Below are 26,927 nucleotides of genomic sequence, written 5' to 3'. Positions count from 1 at the left end.
CCTTTCTGTGATGCTTACTTTCACACTCAGTCCCAAACTTGACAGACAGTTTTCCATTCATGCTTTGAGCCGAAAAGGACTTGGTTCCGGTAGGGTTCTTGCTACTGCCATTAAACAAGGGACAGATGAGGAGCCAGGGATGCTGGTGGGCAGGGGCGTGGGCACAGGAACCCCCAGAGCTGCAGTGCTGGGGGTAGGGGCACAGACTCTGGCTTCTGCAGCTCCCCTCCCCTCCACCCAGCCCCAAATCACTGGGCAATTCAAGAGGCGTGGGAGGAGCGAGGTGCTTCCCCCCAGTTTATACTCGCCGGGGGCCAGGGGCCACTGTCCGGTTTTGTTTGTGGAGACACTGAGGTACAGGCTGGCCCAGCGATCCCAGGGGAGCCAGAACTCACCCTAACAAGAGAGGACATTCCAGATTTTTGACTACTAAGAAGATGGTGCTAAGAAAAGAAAGTTTATCCCTGCTGTTTCGATTTGCTCTCATTTGGGGGTGCCCCATTTAATTACCTGGTCATTCCTCACTAACGGCCAGTGTCCCAGCGGAATGGTTGTGAACTCTGATGAGCTTCTATATGGACATGGGATGGAAATAATTGTTCTGGCTTATGGTTTAATTCACGTGGTCTCTGCAGACTTGACTTGTGCCCGCCCATAGTTAGCATGAGCATCACAGCCTCTGTGTGACTCGCCGTGGCCACATGGCTGGGCAGTGCCGGGGGGACCCGGTCCGGATTAATGCTGTGCCGATGCTGATACCTCGGCCTACAGCGAGTTCAACGAGACGCCGTGAGGCGGTTGTGTCTCAGTGTGGAGCCGTTTACTTAGCTGTGTATACAGGCTTCTAAGACTTGACTGTCATTTGAAATTGACGTGAATATTGTGGTAGGGCATCGTCTGAAAATGTAGTGATTTGTAGTTTTTAAGAAGAGAAAGGGGTAAGGGGGTAAGGTCCCTCCCTCCCCCCCCGCCCCCCCCCCCCGAAAAACAGCAATAAGGAGTCGGCTGCGGAGGCGTGTGCATGCTCCCCGTTTAATGGTCACTGGTTACAGATGCGAAGTGGCATGTTCAGTCTTGGCGTTACTCTGCCGCCATCCCTCGGGAGCACGGTTCTCCACGCGTGATTCTTGGCCCCTTCGGGTGGTTTATGAGCTACGTGGATGTTGACATAATTAGACTATTTACTTTTGCGCCTGGCATGAGCCCAAACGTTCCTGATATGGTTATTTGGAGATGAGTTCATTATGCCCGATGAAAACACGTAGTTAAGAAGGTAAGGAAAAGTGGTCAGCGCATCTGCCGATGCACAGAGCCGCTGGCCGGGCCAGGGGTCTGTGTGGGAGGCGTGAACGCGGCCTGGTGCTGTCAGAACAGAATGGCTTTCCCACGTCCAAGGCGATGCTCCAGATGCGGGTGAACCTGGAGGTCGGGAAGGTGGTGTGTACACAGTGCTTTTGCTGGGAATGCCCAGAGTCCCGCAGGTAACAAGGCTTTCCTCCCAGAGCAAGGCTTTGGCACAGCTAGGACCAGGAGAGGACCGGGGCAAGAGGATGGAGGCAGAGCAGACAGAAAGAATGGGATCCGAGCTTCCTGGTGAAGCAAAGCGTTGCTGCATAAGTGCGTGTGTAATATTTTTGTGGAGATAAATTATCTGTGAAAACCAAGCTCAGAACCCCTACTCTGTGACATGCGCGGTCAACCTCAGCCCTCGGTGTCCCTTAATTCCTGCGCTCACTGCCCCCCGAGGAGAAGTTCTTGGTTTCAGTCTGCATTTGATAGCCATGCAGATGATGCTGTATTTCAGCAACTCTGCTCCCATGTGTGCTGGGGCCACATGACCAGGAGAGAAAAGGGGGTGAACACGGGGAGGAAGGATGCTGGTCCCGCAGGAGCGCCTCTCAGGCCACCCGAGGACCTGTACTCCAAAGACCTGCCTCACCCGTAGGAACTCCAGCCCGGCAGCGTTCATGACCAAACACAGAAGGTTTTGGCCCAGACGGACTGACATGAGCCCATGAGAAGCGATGTGTTTCTATGCTGCGATGTGTCACAGCTGCTTCAAATTTTTATTTTTAAATGATCAGAGTTTGTTTTAGTGGGAAGTTTTAAAGTAGTTGATTTAGATCTTTAGTCCAGTGGGAAACCTCACATCAGTTGCTCACTTTGGGAGGAGGTTTTCTTAAGGCATGAGGTATATTGATAGAATGCTGAGCGTGTCTGCGCCGGGCTCGGCCACTCGAAGGACCTCCTGCAGGTGAGAACACGCACGTTTCCGCTAAACCTCCGTCACTACCACATGTTACCGTCGTCAAGGAGTAGCACGATCGAAAGTGTCTGTCATCTGACACGTGACGCTTCAGTTACTTGTCCATGAATTTCCTTTTCCAAGTAGAGAATGTCCTTCCCATGCTGACTCGTCACACACAGCTCCTCTTTGCCCCCCGCCCCCCCAGGGGTCCAGTCCACAGCACCCAGGTTAGGGCGCATCCCTGGCTCCAGGTGCAGGCCTCGGGCCTTGTGAGTGAGCAGCTCGTCTGACCCGCCCCCCCCCCCCCCCCCGAGGGCGTGGGCCTCAGCCGCGCACGACAACCTTAGGCAGCCAAATCCGGGCCTTGTACCTCCCACTTGTCTCTATGACATGTTTTTCTTTTGAAATGATAGGATGAACCCATGCTCAAAACCTCTCGAAAGCATTTGGAAAATACAGCTTTGATGTGGCTCTTCAAAACAAGTTGGCACGAAAGGAAAAGTGGCGTTTGGTCTGGCGTGTGGAGGAGCCGTGGCCCGCCCCCCTCCATGGGCTCAGGGTTCCCCAGGAAAAGAGGTGAGGGCCCGGCTCAGGGCCCAGGCTGGCTTTGGAGGGCCGTGTCCTCGTAGTGACTGGCCCCGGGGGCGGCGGCCTCTAGGGGCAGGCCCTGCTGCTGGTAGCCGTAGTTGACAGTGCCACACGGGAAGTGACGCAGCCTGAACAGGGGCACCTCCTTCACGCTGGCGGTCAGCGAGGACGGCTCCAGGAGCAGGGAGGCCCCGGGGACTCTGCCCGCTGCAGCGCTGGGCGGGACGGGGCCCCCGGGCCCCGGGCCTCCCCTCTCGGGTTCCTTCTGTGCTGGAGGGCGGGCCTTCCTGGCAGGTTTCTCTGTGAACCACGAGCCGTAGGTTGGGTTCCACAGGCTGGTTGGCTTGTTTCGGGATCGCTGGACTTTGTGCAGCTCAGATGGCGGGTTCGACTGAGCGAATGCCATGTTAACGTGTCCCCCTCCCACGGCCGGCCCTCTGGCGACTTGAACGTTGACCTCTGCCGCCGGTGGCTTCCTCACCGCCTTGCCCGAGGAAGTGGAGGGCAGGAGGGCCGGGGCGGCTGGGTCCTGCCTGTCCCCCCCTTTCCCTGCGGGGGGAGAGACTAAGAGAGGAGGGACTCCCTCAGGGTCTTTGGGCCTCACGGGCACTTTCTCCTCCTCCTCCACGAGTGGGCCGTATTCTATTGGCAAGGCCGTGTTGATCACATCTGGATCCTACAGGCAGGAGAAATGAACTGATTAAAACTCAATCACAGACACGAAATGTTGGATCTGGAAGATACCTGAGCAATGATCTCACCCACACTTACTTTACTGAGGAGGAAACCATTCAATGTTTATTGGGAATATGTTAATGTACAGGCACTGGGGAATAAGAAACCAATGGGAGCCTGGCCAGTGTAGCTCACGGTTGAGCATTGACCGTCCACCAAGAGGTCACTGGTTCGATCCCCAACAGGGGGCGTGTAGGAAGCAGCCGATGGATGATGGTGTTTCTCCCTCAGTGATGTTTCTCTCTCTCCCTCTGCCTTCCTCTTGCTCTAAAAAATCAATTAAAACATTTTTTTTAAAGGAGCCAATGGGAAGCCTCCTCACCCTTGACGAGTGCAGGATAAGCCCTGGGATAGAAGCTGCGCAGGGTGCTGGAAGCACCCACTGCCTGGGCAGGTGTGGGGGCAGGAAAGGCTTTGCAGAGACCACTATTGGGCAAATCTTGCGGATTAGTGGATTAAAAACTTATAAACTAGTTTAAAAAATTATTCCAGCCCTAACTGGTTTGGCTCAGCGGATAGAGCGTCGGCCTGTGGACTGAAGGGTCCCAGGTTTGATTCCAGTCAAGGGCATGTACCTGGGTTGCGGGCACATCCCCAGTGGGGGGCGTGCAAGAGGCAGCTGAATCGGTTTCTCTCTCATCGAAGTTTCTAACTCTCTATCCCTCTCCCTTCCTCTCTGTAAAAAATCAATAAAATATATTTAAAAAAATTATTCCAGTCTCTTCCCAATAAAATGTTTCTAAAAAGAGAACTCTCTGTGTCTGACTCCAGGTTTGTGTGTGTGAGATGGGGCAAGGGGGTGGGGAGGGAGGAGACACCGTCCCATGTTGGTTTACAAGGTTTATCTCTTCCTGGCTGCCTCCCGCTCTCCTCATGTTTGGGTGGGTGATGTGTGACTGTATTTCTCATATTGTTACACGTCAGATGTCACAGAGCAGTGGCTCACCAGTCCGGGTGTGACGGGCCCTTTGTGAACCCCGGCAAATGCCGAAGCGCTGCGAGGAAAACCATTCACACACCAACTCTGTGCTATTTTCGTCCACAGATCGTATTTATGGCCACAGAATGTAATAGAGAAAAGCAAAAGCAGTTGCCAGAGATTTGAGAAAAATTTGTGGGAGGAAATTTAAACTTGGGGAAATTTAAGTCTTTAATACTTCATGCAATTTGGGACAACCATGACTGCAGTTTAACAGCCCATCAATCTAGTATTCATCAGTAAAGAGTTTAAGAATAAAAAATAACTACCTTCTGATTCTCATTTATATTTTAGCTCCTCTGTTAATTATTGATGTCTATAGTGAGTCATTCAGCCTGTGCTCAGACAGCCCAGCCGGTGTGGCTCCGTGGTTGAGCGTCGACCCATGAACCAAGCAGGAGGCCTTGGTTCACTTCCCGGCCAGGGCACAGGCTGGGCTTGAGGGCTCGATCTCCAGTTGGGGGGCGTGCAGGAGGCAGCCACTCCATGATTCTCTCTCATCATTGATGTTTCTATCTCTCCCTCTCCCTTCCTCTCTGAAATCAATAAAGGTATATATTTTAAAATGTGCTCCTATAGAGCCATCTGTTTTTAAGAGGCTAGACCAGGGGCCCTCAAACTTTTTAAACAGGGGGCCAGTTCACTGTCCCTCAGACCGTTGGAGGGCTGGACTATAGTTTAAAAAAAAACTATGAGCAAATTCCTATGCACACTGCACATATCTTATTTTGAAGTAAAAAACCAAAATGGGAACAAAGACAATATTTGTACTTGCATGTGGCCCGCGGGCTGTAGTTTGAGGACCCCTGCCACACTGTTGGCGAGCAGGGGTTTCCCATACTTCCCTGCAGATCCAGTTTTCTTCAGTAAAACATGAGGTGCCTGATGGGAATTTATGCTGGTGAATTGGGTTGATTCCCTATTGAGTGGCAGCCACGCGCCACGTGCTGCTGAAGAAAGCAGCAGCTACTGGTATTAACCATAAAACCTGCAGACTGAGGGCCCCATCATTTTACTTTATAGATAACTAACATTCATCCTCACGATCCCAACTCACATCTTCTGGCTGGTTTAACTTTTATTTCAGTTTCGGCATTTGCCGTCAGGAAAACTTGCTGACCAGGGGGCAGGTCTGTACCTGGGTGCAGTATTCGATCCTCTCCAGGATGGTGGCAAAGTTGGGCCTGTCCTCGGGCTGGTGCTGCCAGCACTGGGTCATTATCCTGTATCTGAAAGAAGGACCAGCACATTCCTTAAAATCAGGAGAAACAGGATGAAATGTACATTTCTTCTCCCCACACTTTTCTAAGTGGGATGGGGGATGGGGATGGGGGCGGGGTGGGGGTGGCACTGCCTTTGAGGGTGGTAACCCCAGGTCCCATGTGGTTGGCATATGCTGCCCTCTGCTGATAGGCCAAGGAATCGTGCCACGTGTAGAAGCTAACACCACGGCCCATGAACACAACCATCCTGTGTTCCCATTAAATACGGCCCTCTCATCCATTCCTGAGTTAAAGTCACCTCTGGGAGGAATATTCTGATTACATTGCCCATCTGCCTTGCTTGTGGCTAGCAGGTGAGGGGTGCCAGACAGGACACAGAAAATGCGGGGAATGGGCAAAAGTAGGTTTACAGTTTCGAGCATGCAAAGCACAGAAGTTATTCTTATGAATAAACATAAACCCACTTTTGCCCCACCCTGATTTTAGGGGACTCAGGTACAATGGTGTTGGGTAGAAGGGGTGGAGGCCAGGACACACATTCCTGAGGAGTGTGAGCTTGGTGAGCCCATGGCCTCCCGCCAGCCAGAGGACATCTCTTTGGGGTTGAAGTTACTGCTTTTGGGGCCGGAAGACTAACCCATTCCACTGGAGTCACAGACTCCATTAAGGGAGTCTTAAGGGAGCATTAAGGGAGGCCAGCCACCTGCCCTTCCACCATAACAAAGCACATGGGGCTGCAGATGCTTTTTGAAAAGGAGAACTGTGCTTAGTAACTTGCAGAAATGTCCCTAAAAGAGTCGTACACAGGCCCAGGGCAGTTCTTCGGGGGGTCCATCCGTCCTCCGCTGGTGACAAACTCCAGGACCTCCTGGTTGCTCTTGCTGGGGTACGGCATGTATCCAAGAGAGAATATTTCCCACAGCAGCACTCCGAAGGACCTGCGCACAGGACAGGAGACATGGATGTGGACACACACATGCACACGTGTGCACACATGGATACATGCATAGATACACATATGGACAGACACACACATGTACATACACAGATGTAAAATTTTAACTTTTTTATTACACACGTTCCACAACAGAGAATTGTTAATATGGAAAGATGAGAAAGCCGCGTGCCATGCTCCGTAAAGAGACCATTATTAGCATGTTGTTGTTTTTTGTTCTGGTCAAGTTTCTGTGCTTAGATTTTTTTTTTTTTTGTTAATCCTCACTCGATATTTTTCCATTGATTTTTAGGGAGAGTGGATGAGAGAGGGAAAGACAGAGAGAAACATCCATGTGAGAGAAACACATTGATTGGCTGCCTCCTGCATGAGCCCCAACCAGGGCCCGGGTCAGGGAGGAGCCTGCAACCAAGGTATGTGCCCTTCACCGGAATCAAACCCGGGACCCTTTGGTCTGCAGGCCGACGCTCTATCCACTGAACCAAACAAGCCTAGAGCCTTCTGAACCTTAATTTCTTTCAAATTCCATTATAGCATAACATTTTCCATGCTAATAAAAACATTTTGTAAATAGAATTTCAAATGGCTATAAAAATTCCCATGGAGTAGTTTTGTCATATTTGCCTTATCACCTAAAATTTTTTAAATATTTAAAATACTATGATGAATATCTTTGCATTTTTTTAAAAGGACAATTTGCTTAGGATAAATTCCTTGAATTTAGTATTAGAATAACCTAGTAAGTTTTAGGATAATTCTAATGAAATGACTAGATCAGAAGAATACTAACTCTGAAAAATTCTTGACACACACTCTCCACTTGACTTCCAAACGCGTCACTCTGACCATCAGCCAGCCTCGCGCAAGAATGCGCCCAACACCAACACCCAGCGTTCTCTCTGCACCGACCAGCTCCTGCTTCATTCTTTCCAGCTCTGGCACCATCGCTCATTTACTGCAGACGTGGGCATTGTCCTTGATCATCACACTCTTTCCCGCACCCCACTCCACACTAGCGGTCAGCGTCCTGTTCCCTTCCCACACCCTACTCCACACCAGTGGTCAGCATCCTGTTCCCTTCCGACACTCCACTCCACACCAGCGGTCAGCGTCCTGTCCCCTTCCCACACCCCACTCCACACCAGCGGTCAGCGTCCTGTCCCCTTCCCACACTCCACTCTGCTGGGGTCCAACCCCAGCAGGTCCAGGGGTACCCAAAGGTGTGGATGGAGTCGGCGAAGAAGGAATGACACGGAGACAGCGTTCAGTTGATCAGCAGCCTAGCCAGGATCTCTAGCCAAGTTCTGGTCAGGATCTCCAGCCAGGTTCTGTGTCCATGTTCTCTTGCTAGGTTCTCCAGCCAGGTTCTCCAGGTTCTCCAGCCAGGTTCTGTAGCCATGTTCCCTCGCTAGGTTCTCCAGCCAGGTTCTGCAGGTTCTCCAGCCAGGTTCGGTCACCAGGTTCTAGTCAGGTTCTCTTGCCGTGTTCTATCCAGGTTCTGTAGCCAGGTTCTGTCTCTAGGTTCTTCAGCCAGGTTCTCTCGCTAGGTTCTGTCTCTAGGTTCTGTGGCCAGTTTCTGTTCTGGATCTTTTGCCATGTTCTCTTGCTAGGTTCTGTCTCTAGGTTCTGTCTCCAGTTTCTGTCCAGGATCTTTTGCCATGTTCCCTCCAGCGAAGTTCTTCTGTCTCTAGGTTCTGTGTAGGTTCTGTGTCTTAGGTTCTTTGTAGGTTCTGTGTAGGTTCTGTGTCTAGGTTCTGTGTCTAGGTTCTGTTTCTAGGTTCTGTCTCTTGTTGTCTTGTTACATCTGTATTTATACCAGTTGAATCCAATCCTATCAATCTCTATTCCAAAGGTTAGGGCGTTTCTTATCTCCATTCCAGGGAGTAAAGATTATGTAGCTTAAGCATGATTGTTCGTAGTTAAAGTGATTAATTACCCACCTGGCACTTAGTTAAGGGGTTTTATTCCCTCCCTAACTTCAGGGGAAAATCCCTACCTGGGGAAACAACCTTTCTCAGAGAGGTGACCTTGGTTAAAACACATAGTGCCAAGAAAGTGAGCAAACATATTAAGAACAGTATGCCATATATGCCAGGTCCCTTGAAACAGCAAGGATGGACCGGCTCCCAGCACCACTCCACTCCAGTGATCAGTGGGCCTGTTCCCTTCCCACACCCGACTCCACACCAGCGGTCAGCATCCTGTCCCCTTCCCACACCCCACTCCACACCAGCGGCCAGCCAGCATCCTGTTCCCTAACTACTCGAGACCGAGCTTGAACCCACCCACTCTGGACGCGTCCACTGCCACCCCGCGGCCTTGCCCTCTCACCTCTTACCTAGAAATGAGCAGTATTTTCTGAGTGCTTTCCCCTGCTCACCTGTCCTACTCCAGCCTGTTTCAACGGCAGCAAGTGCTTTCCTTTTTTAAAGTGATCATGTCACACTCTTGCTTCCAACTCTTCAGAGGCTCCCGTTGTGCTCAGAATAACATCCGCGTCCGGAGCCTGGGTCCCCAGGCCCTCCTGCCTGCCTGCCGTCCCACTCCCGCCAGGAGACTCGCTTTAGTCCCGGTCCCTGCACTCAGCCTGGAAAGCCTTCCCAGACCTCCCAGTGCGCCTCGCTGCCATCAGGTGTGGGCAAGCCCGTCCTCCGGAGCCTACTCCACCCCACCCCCACCCTGAGACAGCCTGCTCTGCCTCCCTCTGCTTCTCGGCCTCCAGCTCTCATTAGCATCTGAAGTTATGTGACTTATTTGCTTCTTAAGACATTTTATGAAACAACCTAAACTTCTAAAAGGAAAAATGATAGATACCTGTTTCTAGATGTTGATATTTTGCTTTATTTGCGACCATTCTCCCTCTTTTTGAAGAAATAAAATAGATACAGGCAAGCCCCACCCGCCACCCTTTCCTGCTCTCTCCCCGCTTCCCTGAAGTTAGCAGGTCTCCTTCCATGTATGCTCTTCCCAATGTGTGAAAGCATAAACAATAAAGTTTCTGTATTATGGACTTAATGTTTGTATTGTACGATTAAATAATACCCTGTTCCTTCTCGGAAATTCAGCCATGTGGATACATGAGGTGCAGTGTGTGCTCGTACACTGCTGAGCAGCTCCGTGTGACATAACTAAGCCACAGCTCATTTTTTTATTCCCGATATCAGGGACATGAGGCAGTTGTAGCTTCTTCTCATTGTGAACGATGTTGAGATGAACATCCTTGCTCGTCTATTTGTGTCATGCTCTCCACTTAGAACTAGGATCACGGGAAATAGGACATGCATGTGTTCAGAATAAGGACTTAATTACCTGCATTTCTCTCTATCTGGATGGGGTAGGTTGGGGTGCTCTAATGTTGGTGCACACAGGAATCACCTGGGGGTTCGTTAAAACACGAGTGCTGGGCTCACCCATAGGGTTTCTGCTTCCTTAGCCTGAGGTGGCGGCTGAGAATTTGCTTCTAACAAGTTCCCAGGTGGTGCTGATGCTGCTGATCCACAGACCTCACTTTGAGATCCATCGGGTGAGGATAATAAGCCAAAGCTAAAAACAGACCCGGCAATCCTACCTTATGACCCAGCGACCCCTCTTCTGGGGATCTAGCCAAAGAAACAAATCAGTATTTCAGAGAGATGGCTGCACTCCATGTTCACTGAGCGTTATTCACAATAGCCAAGATATGGAACCAACCTTAGAGTCTGTCAGTGGATGAAAGGATAAAGAAAAGGTGGTATCTATCTATCTAACCTTTTTATTAAACAAGTAGAGGCCCCATGCATGAAATTTGTGCACTGGGGTGGGAGGGGGTGTCCCTCAGCCCAGCCTGCACCCTCTCACAATCCAGGACCCCTCAGGTAGGGTCTCTAGGCCTGGCCTGAGATCAGGGCCTATGGGGCTTTCCTTCCCCGCTGCAGGCAGCTGGCCCCACCCCTGCCGCTGCCACTGCTTGCCATCTGTGCAGCACTGTCCCCCACCTCCTCTGCCACTGGTGGCCTCCCTCTGCAGGCAACAGGCATGGGGTGCAATGGCTTGGCTGGCCTGGGCCTCCCTCGGCGGGCCTATTGCTGGCCTGCGGCACACCTGCCACAGAGTTGCTGCAGGTGGCCTCGGCCTCCCTCGTTCTTTGCTAGGGGCTGGGGCCAGCCCTGCGAGGGGCTGTCTGCCTACCTGATTGCCCCTAATCACTGGCCTGCCTGCCTGATCGCCCCTAACTGCTTGCTTGGGGGTGGGTCCAGCCCTGCAAGGGGCAGTGGTGGGTCTGGCCTCTGGTCATTCCGGTGGTTACACTTATGGTGGCTGGCCTTTTATTATATAGGATATAATTAATAATTACTGGGTGTCTAGATTAATATCCTAATACATATATACTAATACATATATTAATACATAAATATATACACACATGTGTATATATAACCACACACATCACCTTTTCTTTATTCATCCCTGTGTGTATGTATGTGTGTGCGTGTATGTGTATGATATTTTCATCCTTAAAGAGGAGGATATCTGTCTTCTTTGAAAACCTGGGTGAACCTGGAGGGCATTATGCTAAGTAAAATCAGCTGGCCATGGAGAGAGAAATTCTGCATGATCCCACAGCATGTGGCATTACAGAAGCAGAGCAGGACGGTGGGTGCGGGGCTGGGAGCACACAGCTGCGGACCTGCGGGTGGCGGAGTCTGCAGAGCTGATTGTGGACAGCGACGGCCCAGTTGTAGGGAGGGTCTCACCGCCATGGTCAGCAGCCCTTTAGTGCCCCCTTTTCTCCTTTATTCTGTTAATGTGGAGAATGTTATTGCTCAATTTTCTAATCCCATCTCAATGTTGCACTCCTGGAATAAATCCAAACCCAACTTTGTTATATAAAAAAGAAAAAAAAATTACATGTGTTCTCCGTGTGTGTGCCCCGGCCAGCAGCATCAGTGCCCTGGGAAACTTAAGACATGCCGATTCTCAGGTCTGAGTCACAAACTCCCAGGGAGGGGCCAGTGATGTGTTTAAGGAGCCTTTCCAATGATGCGGATGTGTGCCAGCGTCCAGGGCTGCTGGTGGACGGGGTGCTGACGCTTCTCCAACCCTTGCCTGACACAGGGCCCACGTGGGACCTGGGGGAGGGCAGCAGAAAGACTCACCACGTGTCTGTTTTGGATGTAAATATTCCTTCCATGAAGGCCTCTGGGGGCATCCACTTCACGGGCAGCATCGCACAGCCGCCCTTTCGGTAGTAGCTCGCTCTGTGGGGGAGGAGGGGAAAAGTGAACTTGGTTCGGAGATGGCTCTGAGCGGAAGCTCCAGGCAACTTGAGCAAGTGCAACAATCTACCCATGAAAGGACGGAAGCCAATGAGGTCTGTGGTTCAGGAGAGCGGGGAACACATCATTTGGTTAAGAACGGTATTGTCATTTAATGAGACACAAAACTGCCCCCCGTAGGCATAAAAGGCAAGATCTACACAACGACTGAGAACCCACAGAGGACCGGGAGGTCTCCCTGCTGGGCTGTGTTTGCTGTGACTCACAATGAGCAACATCACTCCAGCCATGTCCGTGCAGCCTGCTCCTGCTGAGCCACAGGAATGCAAGGTCCACGTGGGAGCACGGAGAGCAGGGCTGCCTTACTCGCTTTGGCTCCCTCCTAGCGCCACACACATCTAGTTCAACATAAGCACGTGACAAGCACGCCAGGCAGCGGAACAGGTATGAGTTAATTTATTATCTTTTATCGGTGATGTCATTAGTGCAAGTCACTGATGAAAACTAATCAATTACCTTCTATGCCTTTGACACTGGCTCCACCCTCGGCCTGTGCTCTCCTGACACCGTGGGAGGCAGCTTTCCTACCAGCTGCCTGGCTTCATTAATCACTTCAACAAACAATACTGAGTGTTCAGAGTGTATCAGGTGCTCTGCCGTGTGGCGAGGACATAAATAAGTCTTCCAAGGAAAGGGTTTAGTGGGAGAAACAGACGCAAGAACACGCAGTAAGAGCAGCATGTAGTGAGGGAGGGTGCAGAGGCTCCATGACTCAGTGAAGGAGTGATGTTCTGCTCAGGGCGGGGCGGGGGCAGGAAGTGATTCACAGAGGTGGGGGGGAGGGCTGATGGTGAGGAAGCTCCCCCAGAACACCATCCTGACGCTGAAATTGCAGTGCATGTGGGAGCCGTGGGACAGGTTGGGGGTGAAGCCTGGAGTCTGGGGGGTGGGGGGGACTGTGAGAGCGAGGATGGAGGGGAAGGGCTTGCTAAGCCATGCTGAGACATTAGTGTCATCAACCACAGGCACCCCGGGGTCCTCTGAGGAAGGAGGGGAGGGAACCCTGAGACTTTGGGTAGCAAAAGAAGGTAGAGTGCAGCAAACCAAGGTAACGTGGTGGAGACCAGTGCTGAAGACTGTGGTCAAGAACATTGCCAATTCAGAGTCTTCCCCGAGCTGCTACCCTGTGGCAACAGCATGGCGTCGGCCTTCTTCCCTCGAAGATGGCAGCCAGTTCTGACAGAGGCCTCAGGGGTCTCCCTAACCCTCCAACAGTAAGAGCCCTGCACGACCTCCCTCCGCTCTCTGGATTAGGGACGTGATTAGTGACCACGCCCTGAGTGGCTTGCTCAGCTCACGGCGCAGGTCACTGTTGTAAATGATTAGATAAAGAAGTAACGTGAGATAAAGTGCAAAGAAGTAGTTTTTTAATTAAAAATTATTTTACGTTTTAAAATGTAGTCTTGAGAATATTATGGGAAAAAGAATGAGCTGAGCTCGGTACCCATGGGCTTTGAGCTCTACTCCGTGTCTCCTCGTGTGGGTAAAGGCGACCCATGAGCTGGGCCCGGCATCCGGCCAGTTCCGGGGTGCTCTTGCCTGGCCATGGAAACTAAGGCCGCTTGGACTTCCTGAGTTAACGTTTACATAGAAACTCTTTCCATATTGCGTATCCCAGTTATTCTGTGTCTCAGAATGTGTTAGGATGGAGCACTGAAACCGGACACCATCTAATGAAGACCTTGGTGTCTGTCATGGCGGGCAGTGTGACTCTGGATTTAGACCGTCGAGTGTGGGCACTAATTAAGGTTCCCCGCACCCTGCAAAGGAACGTAATGAAATTTTAGGCAGCAAGCTGACAAGGTGCCAGCGATGATTTAGGACACAAGCAGCCACATCCCGTTCTCCCGAGGGCTGGGCTGAGAAGGTGACGCGGTCTTTGCTCACCTGTAGATGTCCCGGGCCATTCCGAAGTCTCCAATCTTGGCTACTCTTCCAGGGCCCGGACAGGTCAAGAGGCAGTTCCTGGCAGCAATGTCCCTGGGAACAAATCAATGGGAAACGCATTTTCTTATTCCGCCTGGGAGATTGCACGTGCAGTTTCAGCACTAGGATTGTCACCTCTCGTCGGAAGGGTGAGTAGTTCCTGCCTCAGCTCTATGCTTCCTTTACTGCGTTACACTCCATAGAAAAGAGATAGCCATGCCAATTCTAGGCCTCAGAAGGGAAATGGGAAATGCTTAGGGAGATGATTGAAAATGTTTATTAGGACAATAATATGAAAATAACCATAATAGAAACTAGAATTTATTGGCCTTTTACCATGTACTAAGTATTGTCCTAAGTGCTTCATATCTAATTCTCACAACAACCCTATGAGATAAAGGGTGCGATTATCTTCATTTCATTAAACAAATTAAGCTAAAAGAAGATAATAGAGGGACCAAGGCAGTCTGAAGCTACTGTGTGTACAGCTTGCCGGTTGGTTTCTGCCAGCTGTTTGAAGGCATCTTCTGGAATGGCATGGCTTCCATGATACCAAATTCAAGTAGGTTAAGGTATGCCCACATATCTATAGTTGTCCTTGTTAATCAGCCATGGTGGTTCTCCCCTCCAGGATCTCCTCCAAAGTCTTTGCTAAGCTGCCTGCCTCCTAGCCAGCGGCTGAAGAATCACTTCTTCCAGGTTCTGGAGCCACATTCTCTTCTCCTTTGAGCACCAGGTGGCCTGCCTGCCGGCAGCATCCTAAGGCACAGCCAGAGGCTTCGCCACTCCTCACTGACTGCTGGCTCCCCCACTCCTGGCCTTCCAGTGGGAGCAGGGTGCAGCCAGGGGAGTCTGGGGTGGCCTAACAAGTCCAGGGCAGAAACAAGTAGCAGTCCTTGGGAGCCACAGCTGGTGCTTGATGTTTCTGACTGATTTCGTGCAGGTCCTGATCTTTGGTCGAGAAGGACGTGCAGCATAAACAACTGTAGTGTGTCTTAAAAACAAGATCTGGATGGGAAATTGTGGCTTAGGAAACCAGAACGATGGGCCAGGGAGGGAGATGGATGTTGTTGATACCACGGACCTGACCCAGAGGTTTAAGTTGAATTTCGAGGAGCAATGTGCATAAAATGCCCTAATAAAACCATAGAAGCGTAACAGGTATGACACCAAAAAGAAGAAATATAGCGGGATATATAGCCATTACTTCTCAAGAGAAATACGGCGAAGTAGACCAGGGACAGTATTTATGGCTCCAGAAAGGTCTTTACGCTGATGTGCGTGGAATGGTTGCTTCAAAAAGTGATCTTGAATTTAATGGCAAGAAAGTAAATATAGTATCATAGAACACACCAGGAATTGGTAGAATGACACATAATTTGTGAAGTGGTAAAAAACTACAACCAAAGGAAACAGACCTAGTAGAAAATGGGAGTGTGTGGGGGCGTTCACTCTGAATTCAGGGGGTGCCCTTGCATGGGAGCCTGGGAATCGGGGGCAGACAAAGGGTGGAGGAGAGAGAATGAGAGGTGATCCTTTTGTGCACATGCGCCACAGACCTCGCAGCCCGTTGGAGATGCAAAAGATGCTTTCCTAATACCGAGCTCCCCAGAAGCAAAGCTTGGATCGAGACAGTCAATTTCTGCCCGAAGCCGCCTTTTGCTTATAAAGCAGATCATCTGATACATTCTTGATTTATCTCTGACAATTTCATTTCTCAAACAAGATCAAAGGAGCAACAAGCTATTACTCTGGGATCAAATCCTGACCTTCATTCAGTAACTCTTCGCAGATACGGAGGCGATGGAAGTCCTGAGAGAATGGGGCCCTGTTATCTTATTATCTCTAATAACAGAGCCCTGGATATGGTCCCAGGTATCATGGCTTCAGGAAAGCAGGTTTCAACACATTGGAGGAAAGATGGATGGGATCCCTCAGCCAGGGAGTGTGTCTGCTCGGTGATGCTGCAAGAGGAGACGACAAAGCAGAGATGCTCTCGGGGAGAAGCAAAGGGGGACATCTGAAGGCACCAAGGTGACTGTACAGGTCGCTCTCGGATGGTCCAGTCGTAAAGGACATAGACATTGATGCAAAGGTGGCTGTAACCAAGGACGAATTCCACAAAGGGCACAGCTTTGTCATGTCCATGCGACAGTAAAGAGCTGAGATGCAGGCAAAGTTCTGGGCACACAGACAGGGCAAGAACAACACGGCAGACTGACCTGCGCCCTGAAGCAGGGGGTGTGGCTTTGGAGGAGAACAGGAGGTTGGGAAGGTTGAGAATCAAGAGGAAGAACTGCAGACCACAGGTGCCGTGACAAAAAGATAAGGCCGTGTGAGGGTTTGCAGCCTGGCTTCGGGAATACTTTGGGCAGCCAGGTGGGTGTATGCCTTGATCTTGAGTTCCCCATTTTTATTAGGGAGGAGGCAGAGCTTCCTGCTATGCACATGCTCTTCCATTTCTAGCCTCAGGCAGCACCTCTCCTTTTCTACTTTGTATTTCATATCCTAATTATTAGGAATATGCCTATCCCCTTTGGAGACGTGAGCTAACACATAATTGTTAATTCACCAGGCTGTTACTTACGAAATTAGAAGGGAATCATTAGGAAGAGCTTTGCAAAGAGCCCGACTGTTACAGAAAAACCGGAGAAGAACCAAGCAATGCTTAGAGAGATGGAGTTACATTTATTATGCGCGGGCCCAGAGGAAAATGTCTCTCAAATTGTGGGTGAAATCACACACAAAGTTTCCCATATTTATACTGTTTTACCTTCTTTGTCTCCCAAATATGGGTTTTTTTTTTCCGGTTCCCTTTGCAAGTTCTTAAAGGGCCCTATGTGCTGGGGCTTTGAGACCTCAACCAAAGGCTTGGCCTGGTGCCAGCACTGATAACTTTGTCTGGAGAAGGTTTAATGGCCTCTCTGGAATGGGAGTAGTCTTATTTTCCTTATTATTTAAGCCAGCAAGCATTACAGAAGCCAAAATGCAGGGCTAAAATTTCAAACAGCAGTTTTTATATAAGATGGATGCTTCATGACAATCTCTTGGACTTTTCGGATTTCAGAAGTAAGCTGTTGGCTGAGAAAGTCCCGCGCAGCCACAGGACAGAGATCTGCATGCTCTGATGCCTACAGCATGGCCCGTGGCCTTGGGTCGTAGCCCAAACACCATTGAAACACGAGGATCCGGTGGAGTAGAAGTCAGGTGTACAAGTAAATCAAATAATCACTATGCTCATTTCAGAAAAATTAATTTATCCAACAAACATTCCTTGTGCCTCACTATGTGTCAGGGATATGAAGATGAATAAAACAGGGTCCTTGCCTTTGAGCACTCATAGTCAAGTGTGTGAAACTATGAACTCCTTTAACGTGCCTTAAGGAGCTCAGTTTCTATTTAATTTAATTTATTTTAATTGAATTTATATATTTTTATTGATTTCAGAGAGGGAGGTAGAGGGAGAGAGAGAGAAACATCAATGATGAGAGAGAATCATTGATCGGCTGCATCCTGCATGCCCCACACTGGGAATTGAGCCCACAACCCGGGCATGTGCCCAGATAGGGAAGCAAACCATGACTTCCTGGTTCATAGGTCGACACTTAATCACAGAGTCACAACGGCCGGGCAAGGAGCTCAGCTTTTAGGAGAGGGAGCGTTCAAGTGATACGGGACTTGAAGGTTTCCTTCAAGTCACAGGCAGGGGTTAAGAGCAGCTCCTCAGGGTCTCCAGCTGGGTGGTATTTTGATACCCATTTTACATACGGGGCAAATGAAGCCCTGATGAGTAAGCTGTCACCGTAAAGACAAAGAAAGCTGAGTCCTCACTGGAGGGAGACCCATCATTGCTGGGCCTGAGACGGGTAAGGAAGATGCAGAAGGCGGGAGGAGAGCAGGGCGTGTGGACTCACCGGTGGATGAAGTGATTTTCCTCCAAGTACTGGCAGCCGCAGGCAATGTCCCGGGCCACGTGCAGAAGGTCCAGCATGGCCAGGGAGGAGGGCTGGTTCTGTGGGGAGACAGAAATGATCCATTGGTGAGAGGCTCACGGGGGAGAGAAGACCTGAAACACAAGTTCAAGTGCCCCCAAGGAGGCCAAACCTGGACTCGCTGTCCTCCAAGGTCCCGACCTGGCTTCCCATTAGAAAATCACCTGGCAGATTTAAACCAATAGGGATGCCGGGGCCTCAGCCCCACCAGGAAGCCAATCACTCCAGGTGGTGCAGCATTTGCAGGTCTCACGCTGCTCCAGGTGAGTAACGGTGCAGCCGGGGCTGGGAACCCCGAACTATGGGAAGCCAGGAGGGGCAGGTGTCCTTGCCCCTGATCAGTGATTCTGCACATTTTTCTGTCTCAATATTCATAGGCATCTGAATCCCCAAACTTACAAACAAGGCTGTGAGAAAAATCAAGGAGGATAAGGTTGTATTTAAAATCCTCTAAATGTTTTAAAATATTTAAAAATATTAATTTCCTTCAAGGATGTCCAGGCCAACTGTGGATTGAAAAGAGAAAGCTTTTGGAAAATGCTGGGCAGCTGAAGAGCAATTTCAAGCTCTTCCGAATGAGGGCCGCCCGCCTCTGGGTGCAGGCCCCTTCCTCCTCCCCTCTCCACCCCGCCAGCCTGGGGAGCTGGGGGAGCCTTTTCTAAAGACTGCATCCTGTCTTGGTGTCACTTTTAATTCCGAAACCCCCAAGTCTGCAGCAGCTTGTCATCACGCAGTGTCCTGTTCGCATTGTTGTCCTCTGTGTGTTTGACCTCGTCCCCAAGTAAACTCTGAGGTCCCCGAGGCAGGGACTTCAGCGGCCACCTCCACGGGACCAGCACAGCGCGTGGCACACTGCAGTGGTTCAGTAAATATTGGGGTAGTTGATTACACATGAACGAGGATGTACCTAGATGTCAGCTGGGAGTGTCTCTGCCACCGATCAGGGCCTCCCCAGGACTCCCTGGAGCAGCAGTGTGGGCGGGGGAGGTGAGAGGAGTCACGCTTCTTTCCGGGGCAGACGAAGAGGGGATACTGTCTGCCCATGGAACATCAGGCCCTGCCTTAGGTGCACAGGGCAAGCCCAAGTCCGGGATCTTGGACTTGCCAAGCGATGGGCTCCCAGATCCCTGCACAGATCCCCGAGCTCTCCGTTGCATGCACAATACGTTTCCTGCTCAAGCCTCAGGAATGCCCAGTGGGGAAACCAGAGCCGTGCCTCTTCCCGAAGTGCATGCCACACGTGCCCCGTTTGACCTCTGCCAGCTCCGCTGAGAACCTCGGCACAGGGCTGGGGGCTCCGCCTGGGTGGGTGGTGATGGAAAAGCCATTGAGGTTGGTGCTCAGACCCTGGCAGAGATGCCCGTATGGCTCACAGGGTTGTCCCTGAGTGACCCAACCTCTCCTTGACAGTCCACAGCTTCCCAAAGGGGAGCATTGGGATACAGAGCACAGTGGGTTGGGACAAGCAGTGAATCGGGAGTCATAGTCCTGAGTTCTGGTCCCAGCTCTCCCACTTCCTGTGAGGCCCTCTCTGAGCCACAGTTTTCTCAGCTGTGAAAGGTGCTATTTACTTCACAGAGTGCTTCTGAGAAACGTGAAAGCTATGAGGAGGAGGAGGATAACGTAATGAGGACCATTATGAAATGGGCTTGTCTTTCTTTCTGCCCACAGCCTCCTGCCAGGTGTGCTCTGGCGCACACAAACTCACTTTCCAAGGAGTTCGATGGGATCCTTAAATGCCAAGGTGGGTCCCCCAGGGCCTCCAGGAACAGTGTGGAGGCTCCACAGGGTAAGCTCTTCTAAGCGAGCTTGACTGGAGGTAGGGGTTGGAGCAGGTGTGCCCTTCCAAGGTTCCTGCCGCCACTTGGAGGTCTGAGAGCGGAATGTTCAGTCCCGGGCTTTCTGCAGCAGGTGTCTGTCTGTATTCTGTTTTCCGGCGGGTGGGAGGGTGCAATTCTTCCCTGTAGCCCGTACTGACCAGTGGCACCTCTGAGAAGCCAGGTCCTCACTCAGGGTCTGCTCTGCTCTAGTTCCTGGTGCCCGGGGCCTCCCAAAGACCCTGGCAGTGACAACAGTGGGTAGCTGGATTCCGGGCCCACCCAGCGTGCTGCGTTTTATAGTTTAGGACCATGTCTGAGATGTCCCAGTCCACCCCTTGGACTTTACCTTGCAGACACGGAGGTTAGATTGGGTAGTCTGCCCTAAGCCACAAGGCTGTGTAATGGCCAAGCAGGGCCGGGGTGTGGCATTCCTGGACCCACCGAGGCCTCTAGCCCTTTTGCTACAACACACACAGCACCTTCCTAGATATTTTCATACTTGCTTTTGATAGTCAAACTATAAGGTCAGGACGTTGCCGTTTGCGAAATGACAGTGGGGTTCAGGGTGAATGGATATAGCTGGTTGGGTGAGCGACCTGTTTGGCACAACTGTCCCTCTCTCTGCCTGTCCATAGTCAGCGGGTCATACGAATGGGCCCAGACTGGAGAATCCATTGCACAGGCCTTGCATGAGCTCCCAGGGCCATTGTCCACTTTTGTTCATTCTCTTCTGGCCATTCCCCCACATCCAAGCCCAGGGGCTGACTCCTGGGGCCCCCTGAGGAGTTGCTTCCCAGCTGCCTTGCTCCGTTCCTGGCACAAGAACTGGGGAGACTCACCGGGCGAGGGCGGGTCTCCCGGAGGAAGGACTTGAGGTCTCCTCCCGCCATGAGCTCCAGCAGGATGAACCGGGGCAGGGCCTGCAGACTCACTCCGATGCAACGCACGATGTTCTGGTGATTGAATTTGCTGCAGAGCAGAGGGGGGTAAGCAAATGTAACTGAGCTGAGTCTGAAAAACCAGTGGGGAAAGCAGGATACAGTTATGTTGTCAGCGGCCACGTTATGTAAATGCACTCTGTCGATGCTGGAAGCAGGGGCTGTGCTGAGCCTAAGCTGAGACTGTCTCGCCCCTGAGCAGGTGAAGAGCCAGAGGGCAGGCCTGGCTGAGCTCAGGCTGCAGGAGAGCATTTGGTGGGAGGCGGGAGGCCCTGCACAGACACTTGGGTGAGAAAGTGGGTGGGAGACAGGGGAGCGTCCAGTGTCTTTCTGAGACGGAAGCACGGGCTGCTTGCTAGGGTTCACGTCTGAGTCCTCTGAGGCCGGCCTCAGGCAGAAGCACGGGGACTCCTTCCACAGGGACAGGGTGAGACCTGCCAGGTGACGGCGTGTGAAAGAGGGGCGTTTGGCTCCCATTGTGGATTCCATCTGGAGGCCCTGGGATTTGGGTTTTCTTATTCATGTGATCTTGTTCCCACTCATGGGGTGATGGGCCAGGCACTCCACATGGGAATCCACAAGGAGGTGAATTGCCTAGTAGTGAGATTGAGTGACTTGAGTCTTCTTCATATAGTCTTATACTTTCCAAGTTTTATTCAATAATCATGAGTTACATGTATAACTGGAAAGTAAGTAATTTTAAAACAAGTACAGAGCCTGCTGTCTGTCCTCCTGTGGCTCCAGATGCCACAGGCTCATCACACACACACTGCTGGGGCCTCCTTCCCTCGGCCACTTCCACCGAGGGGCGGGCCCAGGCTGCCCCAACCTTCAGGATGTCTGAGGCTCTGCAGGGCAACGGGAGGCCATGAGCTGCCAGATCTCACGGTCAAACCCCTGAGTCCTCCTTAACGTGATCTGCTGTCAGAGCCCTGGCACTGGGATTCCCAGTTAGGGGCCTCGGACCACGAGTTGCAGGCTGCTGCGTGGACCTGGGGGGGGGGGGGGTTGGGGGGGCAGGCTTCCACCATGTGAGGGGCACACGGGGGAGCTGGGGCTGGTGGAAGAAGCAGGGAAAAGAATGAATGGATGTTAGCTGAAGGCAGAGTAGTACCAACTGGATTATTGGGTAAGAGAGATTTTTCCCGGTGACAACCATTGGGGGGCTGTTCCATTCTGGGAGGCCATGCTGAGAACTGGGGGAGTCTGCTGTTGGAGAGGGAGGGGTGTGCGGAGGGGGTTCCCTCTGGGACATCTGTCAGAAGCACGTGCATGTGGGCGGTGGGGTGTCTCTGTGACGCTACCTGATGATCAGGGCTTCCATGAGGAAATCCAGCTCGTCCTGCTCGGAACACACCTCAGGCAGCGTCTGGGCACAGAGGGGAGAAGGCCTTTAGCCGCAGGAGGGCTGTCGGCAAAGACCGTGGCCAACAGAGACCGCTGGCCAAGCTCCAGCCCCCGAGGGACCCCGCTTACCTTTACCGCCACTTGCAGGGGGCTCGGGTCGTTGGGCGTTCCAGACACCTGACCTTCATACACCTCCCCAAACGCACCATGGCCCAGACCCCTGTGCGAAGGAGAAGGCCAGACGAGGTGTAGGCGGGCAGGCCGAGAGGAAGGGGGCACACACACACTCAAGGTCACACCTCACCCTGGCTTTGCTACTCAGCCCCGGGCCTCCATTGCTTTGTCTGAGAACTGCCAGGAGATGTGACAGCCTGGGAGACATGGCAGTGGTGGACAGTCCTTCAGGGAAGACTTGAGTCTGACATTTGCCAAGGACACAGAGGTGACTGAGACCTGGCCCTCGCCCTGAAGGTTTGCACTCTGGGGGAGGGAGGGAGGGACAAATGGCTGACAGACACTTCTGTGTGGTGCTCAGTGAGTGACATGCACAGGGTGTCTGGGAGCTCGGAGGAGGCCACCTGGCTCCATCAGGGGAGAAAGGGGCCAGGAAGGCTCAGGGAGGGCACTTGTGTGGGTTTTGAGAGTCCTGGTCCCTCCCATGTAGTCTTCCTCTCATTGTACAAACCCCTTGAATATACAGGGTGTTGAGTGATTTAATGCCCCTCAAATGGCCCTGAACATTAAACCTTCTCCCTCTGGGAGGGTTAGGGGTGCCCTAGGAGTTTCGATTAAAAGTAACTTTCACTTCCGTTGGCCTCCGGTGGCTAGAGGAACCTGTGTTGGGATGGCAGCCAACCCCTAGAACACCCCCTTTCCCTGAAGGATGGCCGGGGCACTCACCGAATGAGGGTGATGTTTTTCCGTGGCACCTCCTTCAGGTCACTGATGGACGAGGTCTTGCCGGCAAAGCAGTAGTTGGGGTTGTAGTCGGTCATGATGGTTGAGGTGCGGAGCTTGCTCAGCTTGTACTCGGGGCTCTGCAGTTCCATCTGCATGGCTTGCAGCTCCTGGTGCTTCCGGCGGTACACTGCAGACAGATGGAAGTGGCCTGGACCAGGCAGCCCAGCACTGGAAGCCCATCACTGGCCACCTCCTCCAGGAAGCCTTCCCGGACCGCCATCTCCTCCTCTGGGATCTAAACCTTTCCATCACACTTAGTAATACTAACACGTGAAAGTGTACTTTTAATCGACATTATTTAAGGTTAATGTAAAGCTTAATATCATGTAAATAAAAGATTTTGCTGTCTCATACAGGGGCAGAGAGACATTAGTTTGGGTCCCCTGAGAAGCAGACCCAAGACAGGATTAAACATGCAGAGTTTCACAGGGCAAATGGCTGAGAGGGAATGGGGAGGGGCCCGGGAAGGCTGGGGAACCACCAGGTTGTGCTGAAAGTCTGGCCCCGTGTACAGGAGAGTGAGGGAGGCTGAGTCACAGCCCTCGACGGCCATGCAGTGTAAAGACGGTCCAGCAAAGCACTGGGGACGTTCTGGAGCCACAGTGGCCCTCAGAGGAGCCGTGTCCCTCAGGAAGAGGCCGCTTCAGTGTCTCGCTGTGCCCAGTCTCCGGGTGGTGCAAACATGGTATGGATTTGAGAGCAGCTGGGCTCACCGTCACTGAGCCTCTGGGAGTTGAACTGCCAGAGCAAATAGGTCTCTAAACTGGCGTCTATGCTGGTGCCTGAGGACCCAAGTTCTAATTTCACCTTTGCTACTTACAAGCCCAGTGCCACTGACTAGGTCATGTGACCTCTTTGGACCCCAATCTCCTGCGTAAACAGGGAAAGTAACCCCTGCCCTGTCCCACACCCCACCGCCTAGGGTTGTCCTAATGAAACAAATTCACCAATATTAAATGGTTTTGAAAAATTCTAAAGAGCTCTACCATGCAAAGGCATTATCTCTGTTTTGCATAGCGAGAATGTTCTGTAGAATAACTCCAGGGGAGGGAGCCCGCAACTGTGACCCACAGGTGGAGTCTGCCTCTAAGCCCAGCTCTGCCCCTACGGCCGCTGGCGAGTGAGCCAGCTCTCAGTTCCCTGCGCCATGAACTGTGCAGCCGTGATCATCGGGCGACTTGGGATTCAGAGCTGAGCCTTTCCCTTGCCTGCTTTCCTGTCCCTGCCCGCCTGTCCTGGGCATTTCCAGCAGGAGGAGCCTTGCAGGGCCATGCTGAGCCCTCTGCGACCTGCCCATCAGCTCGCCAGGGCTCCAGGCCTAACAGGGAACTCACACACCAACTCTGCATTCTCCGCCTGTGGCAGGAAGGGGGCTGGAGGCGGTGCTGGGGCGTGAGCCACGAGGGGCAGTGCCTGCTGGGATGGGAGCTGGAGGTGAAGTCCGGGGGTGAGGGCGGGGCTGCGCTTGAGCTGGGGACCCACCTGCAGAGTGCCCCACCAGCCTCCCCGAGAGCAGCCAGGAGTCGGGCTGAGGTTCAGAACCAGGGCTCCTAGGGAGCCACAGCTGTGCGGGGCCTGGGCTGCCTGGTCACAACCCAGAGTGTCACTCGGGATCTGTGCAGAGCCCGAGATGCTGCTCTGTCCTGCCTCCCCTGCCTCCCCTAGGCAGCCAGGGCTGTGGCACACTCACCGATCATGATGCCGGAGAATGCCAGGACGAGGGCGGCCACGAGGGCAGAGGTCACGACGGAGAGGATGAGTGAGAGTGGCAGGCGGGGCTCGGGGGTGGGCGACACTGGAAGACAGTCCCCAGGAGACACCGGTGACCACGCTGACGCTCCTGTGAGCAGCCCCATCAGAAATGCCCGCCCCGGCCAGGACCACAGCTGCCTGCTCCTCTCAGCCCTGGAGACAGGCCCACCTTCCTTTTCAAAGGACCAGGGGCTGGAGGCAGGTTCGCCCGGCTTCACAGCCCTCAGCAGCAGCTTTGGGGTGGAGGGAACATGTAACAAGTCTAAATGGACATTAATCCAAGATACAGACTGTCCGATGGCGGGGTGAGGCTACAAGGTGAGCCGGCAATGGCTCACAGGAGCGTTCCAGGCCTTGGATGACAGTGACCTTAGGATGACCCAACAACAGGGTGCACCCTCGGAATCACCTCCTGTGGCCGAGAACGCCGCCCAGAGCCCAGGAGGGAGTGTCCCAGCGCCGCACCGGCACAGACCACACCGAGGTCCTGCCTGGCCCCGACACTGCATCTCAAAAGAGACGTGACAACTGGAACAGCTGCAGACGTGGGACACAGGAGGAGAGGAGACGACGGTGTCCTGTGCAAATGGGCTGAACCAGGGTCATCCAATCTGGAGGGGACTTGCAGGGGACACCCTGGAAAGGCTGGGGAGACCGAGGGGCGGGCGCTGCAGAGCAGGTCTGGCTCTGGAACGCCCTGGAGGAAGGGCGAGCCTTGGAACGCAGGTCCCTGTTCTAGCGGAGACGGCTGGGTGTGCGGGTTCACGCCCTGGGTTAGGGGTGGCACTAGGTGACTCAGAGTCCTTCGTGAGCCACGACCCATCCTTCACTCTCAGGTCTCTGCCTAGTTGTCAGAGCACTCATGCTGGGGCAGACCAAGGAGCGGGGTCAGGAAGTTAATGAGACTGGGTCCCACGTGTCCCTGAACCATGGAGACCAGCTGTGGCTCACCCTCTGGGCCCCAGCCCAGCCCCTTACCAACGCAAGAGACCCCGTCCTCAGCCAGCACGGTGCCGTGGTCGCAGAAGCAGATGACCTGGTGGCTCTCGGGGTCCAGGTGGCACTCGTCGCCCTCGCAGTGGCTGCAGTTGAGGTAGTGCTTAATATTCACCTCCCCGTGGCCTTCCATCACTGTGGGCAAGGAGGGCGTCTAGCTGGGCGGACCTGTGCCGCCTGCACCCTTCCCAGCCTGCGCCCTTCCCAGCCTGCCCAGTGTGGGCTCTCGGTCCCTGTCCCTAGGGCACTGCCCCGGAGTGCTGCTCTATGTGGGAAGGGCCCGGTGCCTCTGGCGAGGGGGGCGCAGAGGCTGTTTGGATGTATTTATGTAGGCCGGGGTCGGGGTGGGGGGTCCACACACCTGCTCCTCAAGTGGCCGGGACGGGGACAGCCCTAATGCTGTTGCCTTTTCTAGGACTGGCCTGCCTGGTCATCAGGCTTCCGCCTCTGTGCCCACATGAGACCACACTCCCGACTCCAGGACACTTGGTGGGATGAGACCCATAGTCACGCCTTTGTAACCTGGGCTCCTGCCAGCAGCCCGGGGTTCAGCTGGGTGGGAGAACTGGCCTAAGGAAGTTGGTTCTGCACCTGGCAGAGGGGGTACCTTTTAAAGCCGGGGTGTACAGGATGCCCAGGGGACTGATGAAGGACACCCCATCCTCTCCGTCCATCTCAGGGTCATTGTCTGAGGCTGCGTTGCCGCCTGGGGCAAACCAGAGAAGTTTAACGCAGAGAGGTGGGTGCCCAATCTCAACACACGTGCACGTAAGCGGGTCATGCAGGGGGTTGGGGCAGGGGGCTGGAGGGTGGGCGGTGGGAGGGAAGGGAGGCTCAGGCACAGGGCTGCCCTGGGCTCAGTAGATGCTGGGTGTGGGCCACCTTCCCCTCCAGGTCCAGGCCCGCTCCCACCAGGTGTCCCCACTATATGGGGCTGCAGGAAGCAGTGCACGTGAACAAGAACCGGCCAAGGTCTAGTCTCCCAGGTTGGGTCAGCCCCAGGGCCTCCTCCAGGACTGGCCAGGCAGTGGCACTGAGAAGTTGCTCTCCAGTCCCCTGGGGTCAGGGTAGGGACGTGGGGGAAGGGCCCCTGTGCCTGTAGGCTCCTGTCCCTCCATTCAGCTGGGGCTGGCTTTTCTCTGGGCTCCCCCCT

At 53.0% G+C, this 26,927-nt stretch overlaps 1 protein-coding gene and 1 long non-coding RNA gene across 2 annotated transcripts; one reads left to right on the top strand and one right to left on the bottom strand.

Annotated features, from left to right (window-relative positions):
- Positions 1-2,548: 2,548 nt before the first annotated feature.
- Positions 2,549-26,476, bottom strand: LOC118669138 (ALK tyrosine kinase receptor-like). Its single transcript, XM_036334985.1, has 13 exons — positions 26,382-26,476; positions 25,757-25,909; positions 24,717-24,821; positions 22,967-23,153; positions 22,196-22,286; positions 22,024-22,088; positions 20,621-20,750; positions 17,884-17,981; positions 13,931-14,023; positions 11,864-11,965; positions 6,577-6,711; positions 5,689-5,779; positions 2,549-3,512 (listed from the first exon to the last, which is right to left on the bottom strand). The coding sequence occupies exons 1-13, from the start codon at positions 26,446-26,448 to the stop codon at positions 2,838-2,840; spliced, it is 1,992 nt and encodes a 663-aa protein (XP_036190878.1). The 5' UTR covers positions 26,449-26,476; the 3' UTR covers positions 2,549-2,837.
- LOC118669139 lies at positions 13,939-17,302 on the top strand. The gene is made up of 3 exons (XR_004971895.1): positions 13,939-14,118; positions 14,601-16,348; positions 17,037-17,302. It is a non-coding gene; the product is annotated as an uncharacterized LOC118669139 (long non-coding RNA).
- Positions 26,477-26,927: the final 451 nt, after the last annotated feature.

Source organism: Myotis myotis, unplaced genomic scaffold (assembly GCF_014108235.1).
Source record: "Myotis myotis isolate mMyoMyo1 unplaced genomic scaffold, mMyoMyo1.p scaffold_m19_p_14, whole genome shotgun sequence".
NCBI lineage: Eukaryota > Metazoa > Chordata > Mammalia > Chiroptera > Vespertilionidae > Myotis > Myotis myotis.
This window is presented reverse-complemented; position numbering and strand designations above follow the sequence as displayed.

Bases quoted from the DNA above. Each gene is read 5' to 3' on its own strand.
- LOC118669138 (XM_036334985.1), bottom strand. From the start codon at position 26,448: ATGGACGGAGAGGATGGGGTGTCCTTCATCAGTCCCCTGGGCATCCTG. The intron at 23,154-24,716 runs GTGAGTGTGCCA...ATCTGTCTGCAG, and splicing joins ATTCTCCGGCATCATGATCG to TGTACCGCCGGAAGCACCAG. The intron at 20,751-22,023 runs GTAGCGTCACAG...TCTGCTCTGCAG, and splicing joins ATGGAAGCCCTGATCATCAG to CAAATTCAATCACCAGAACA.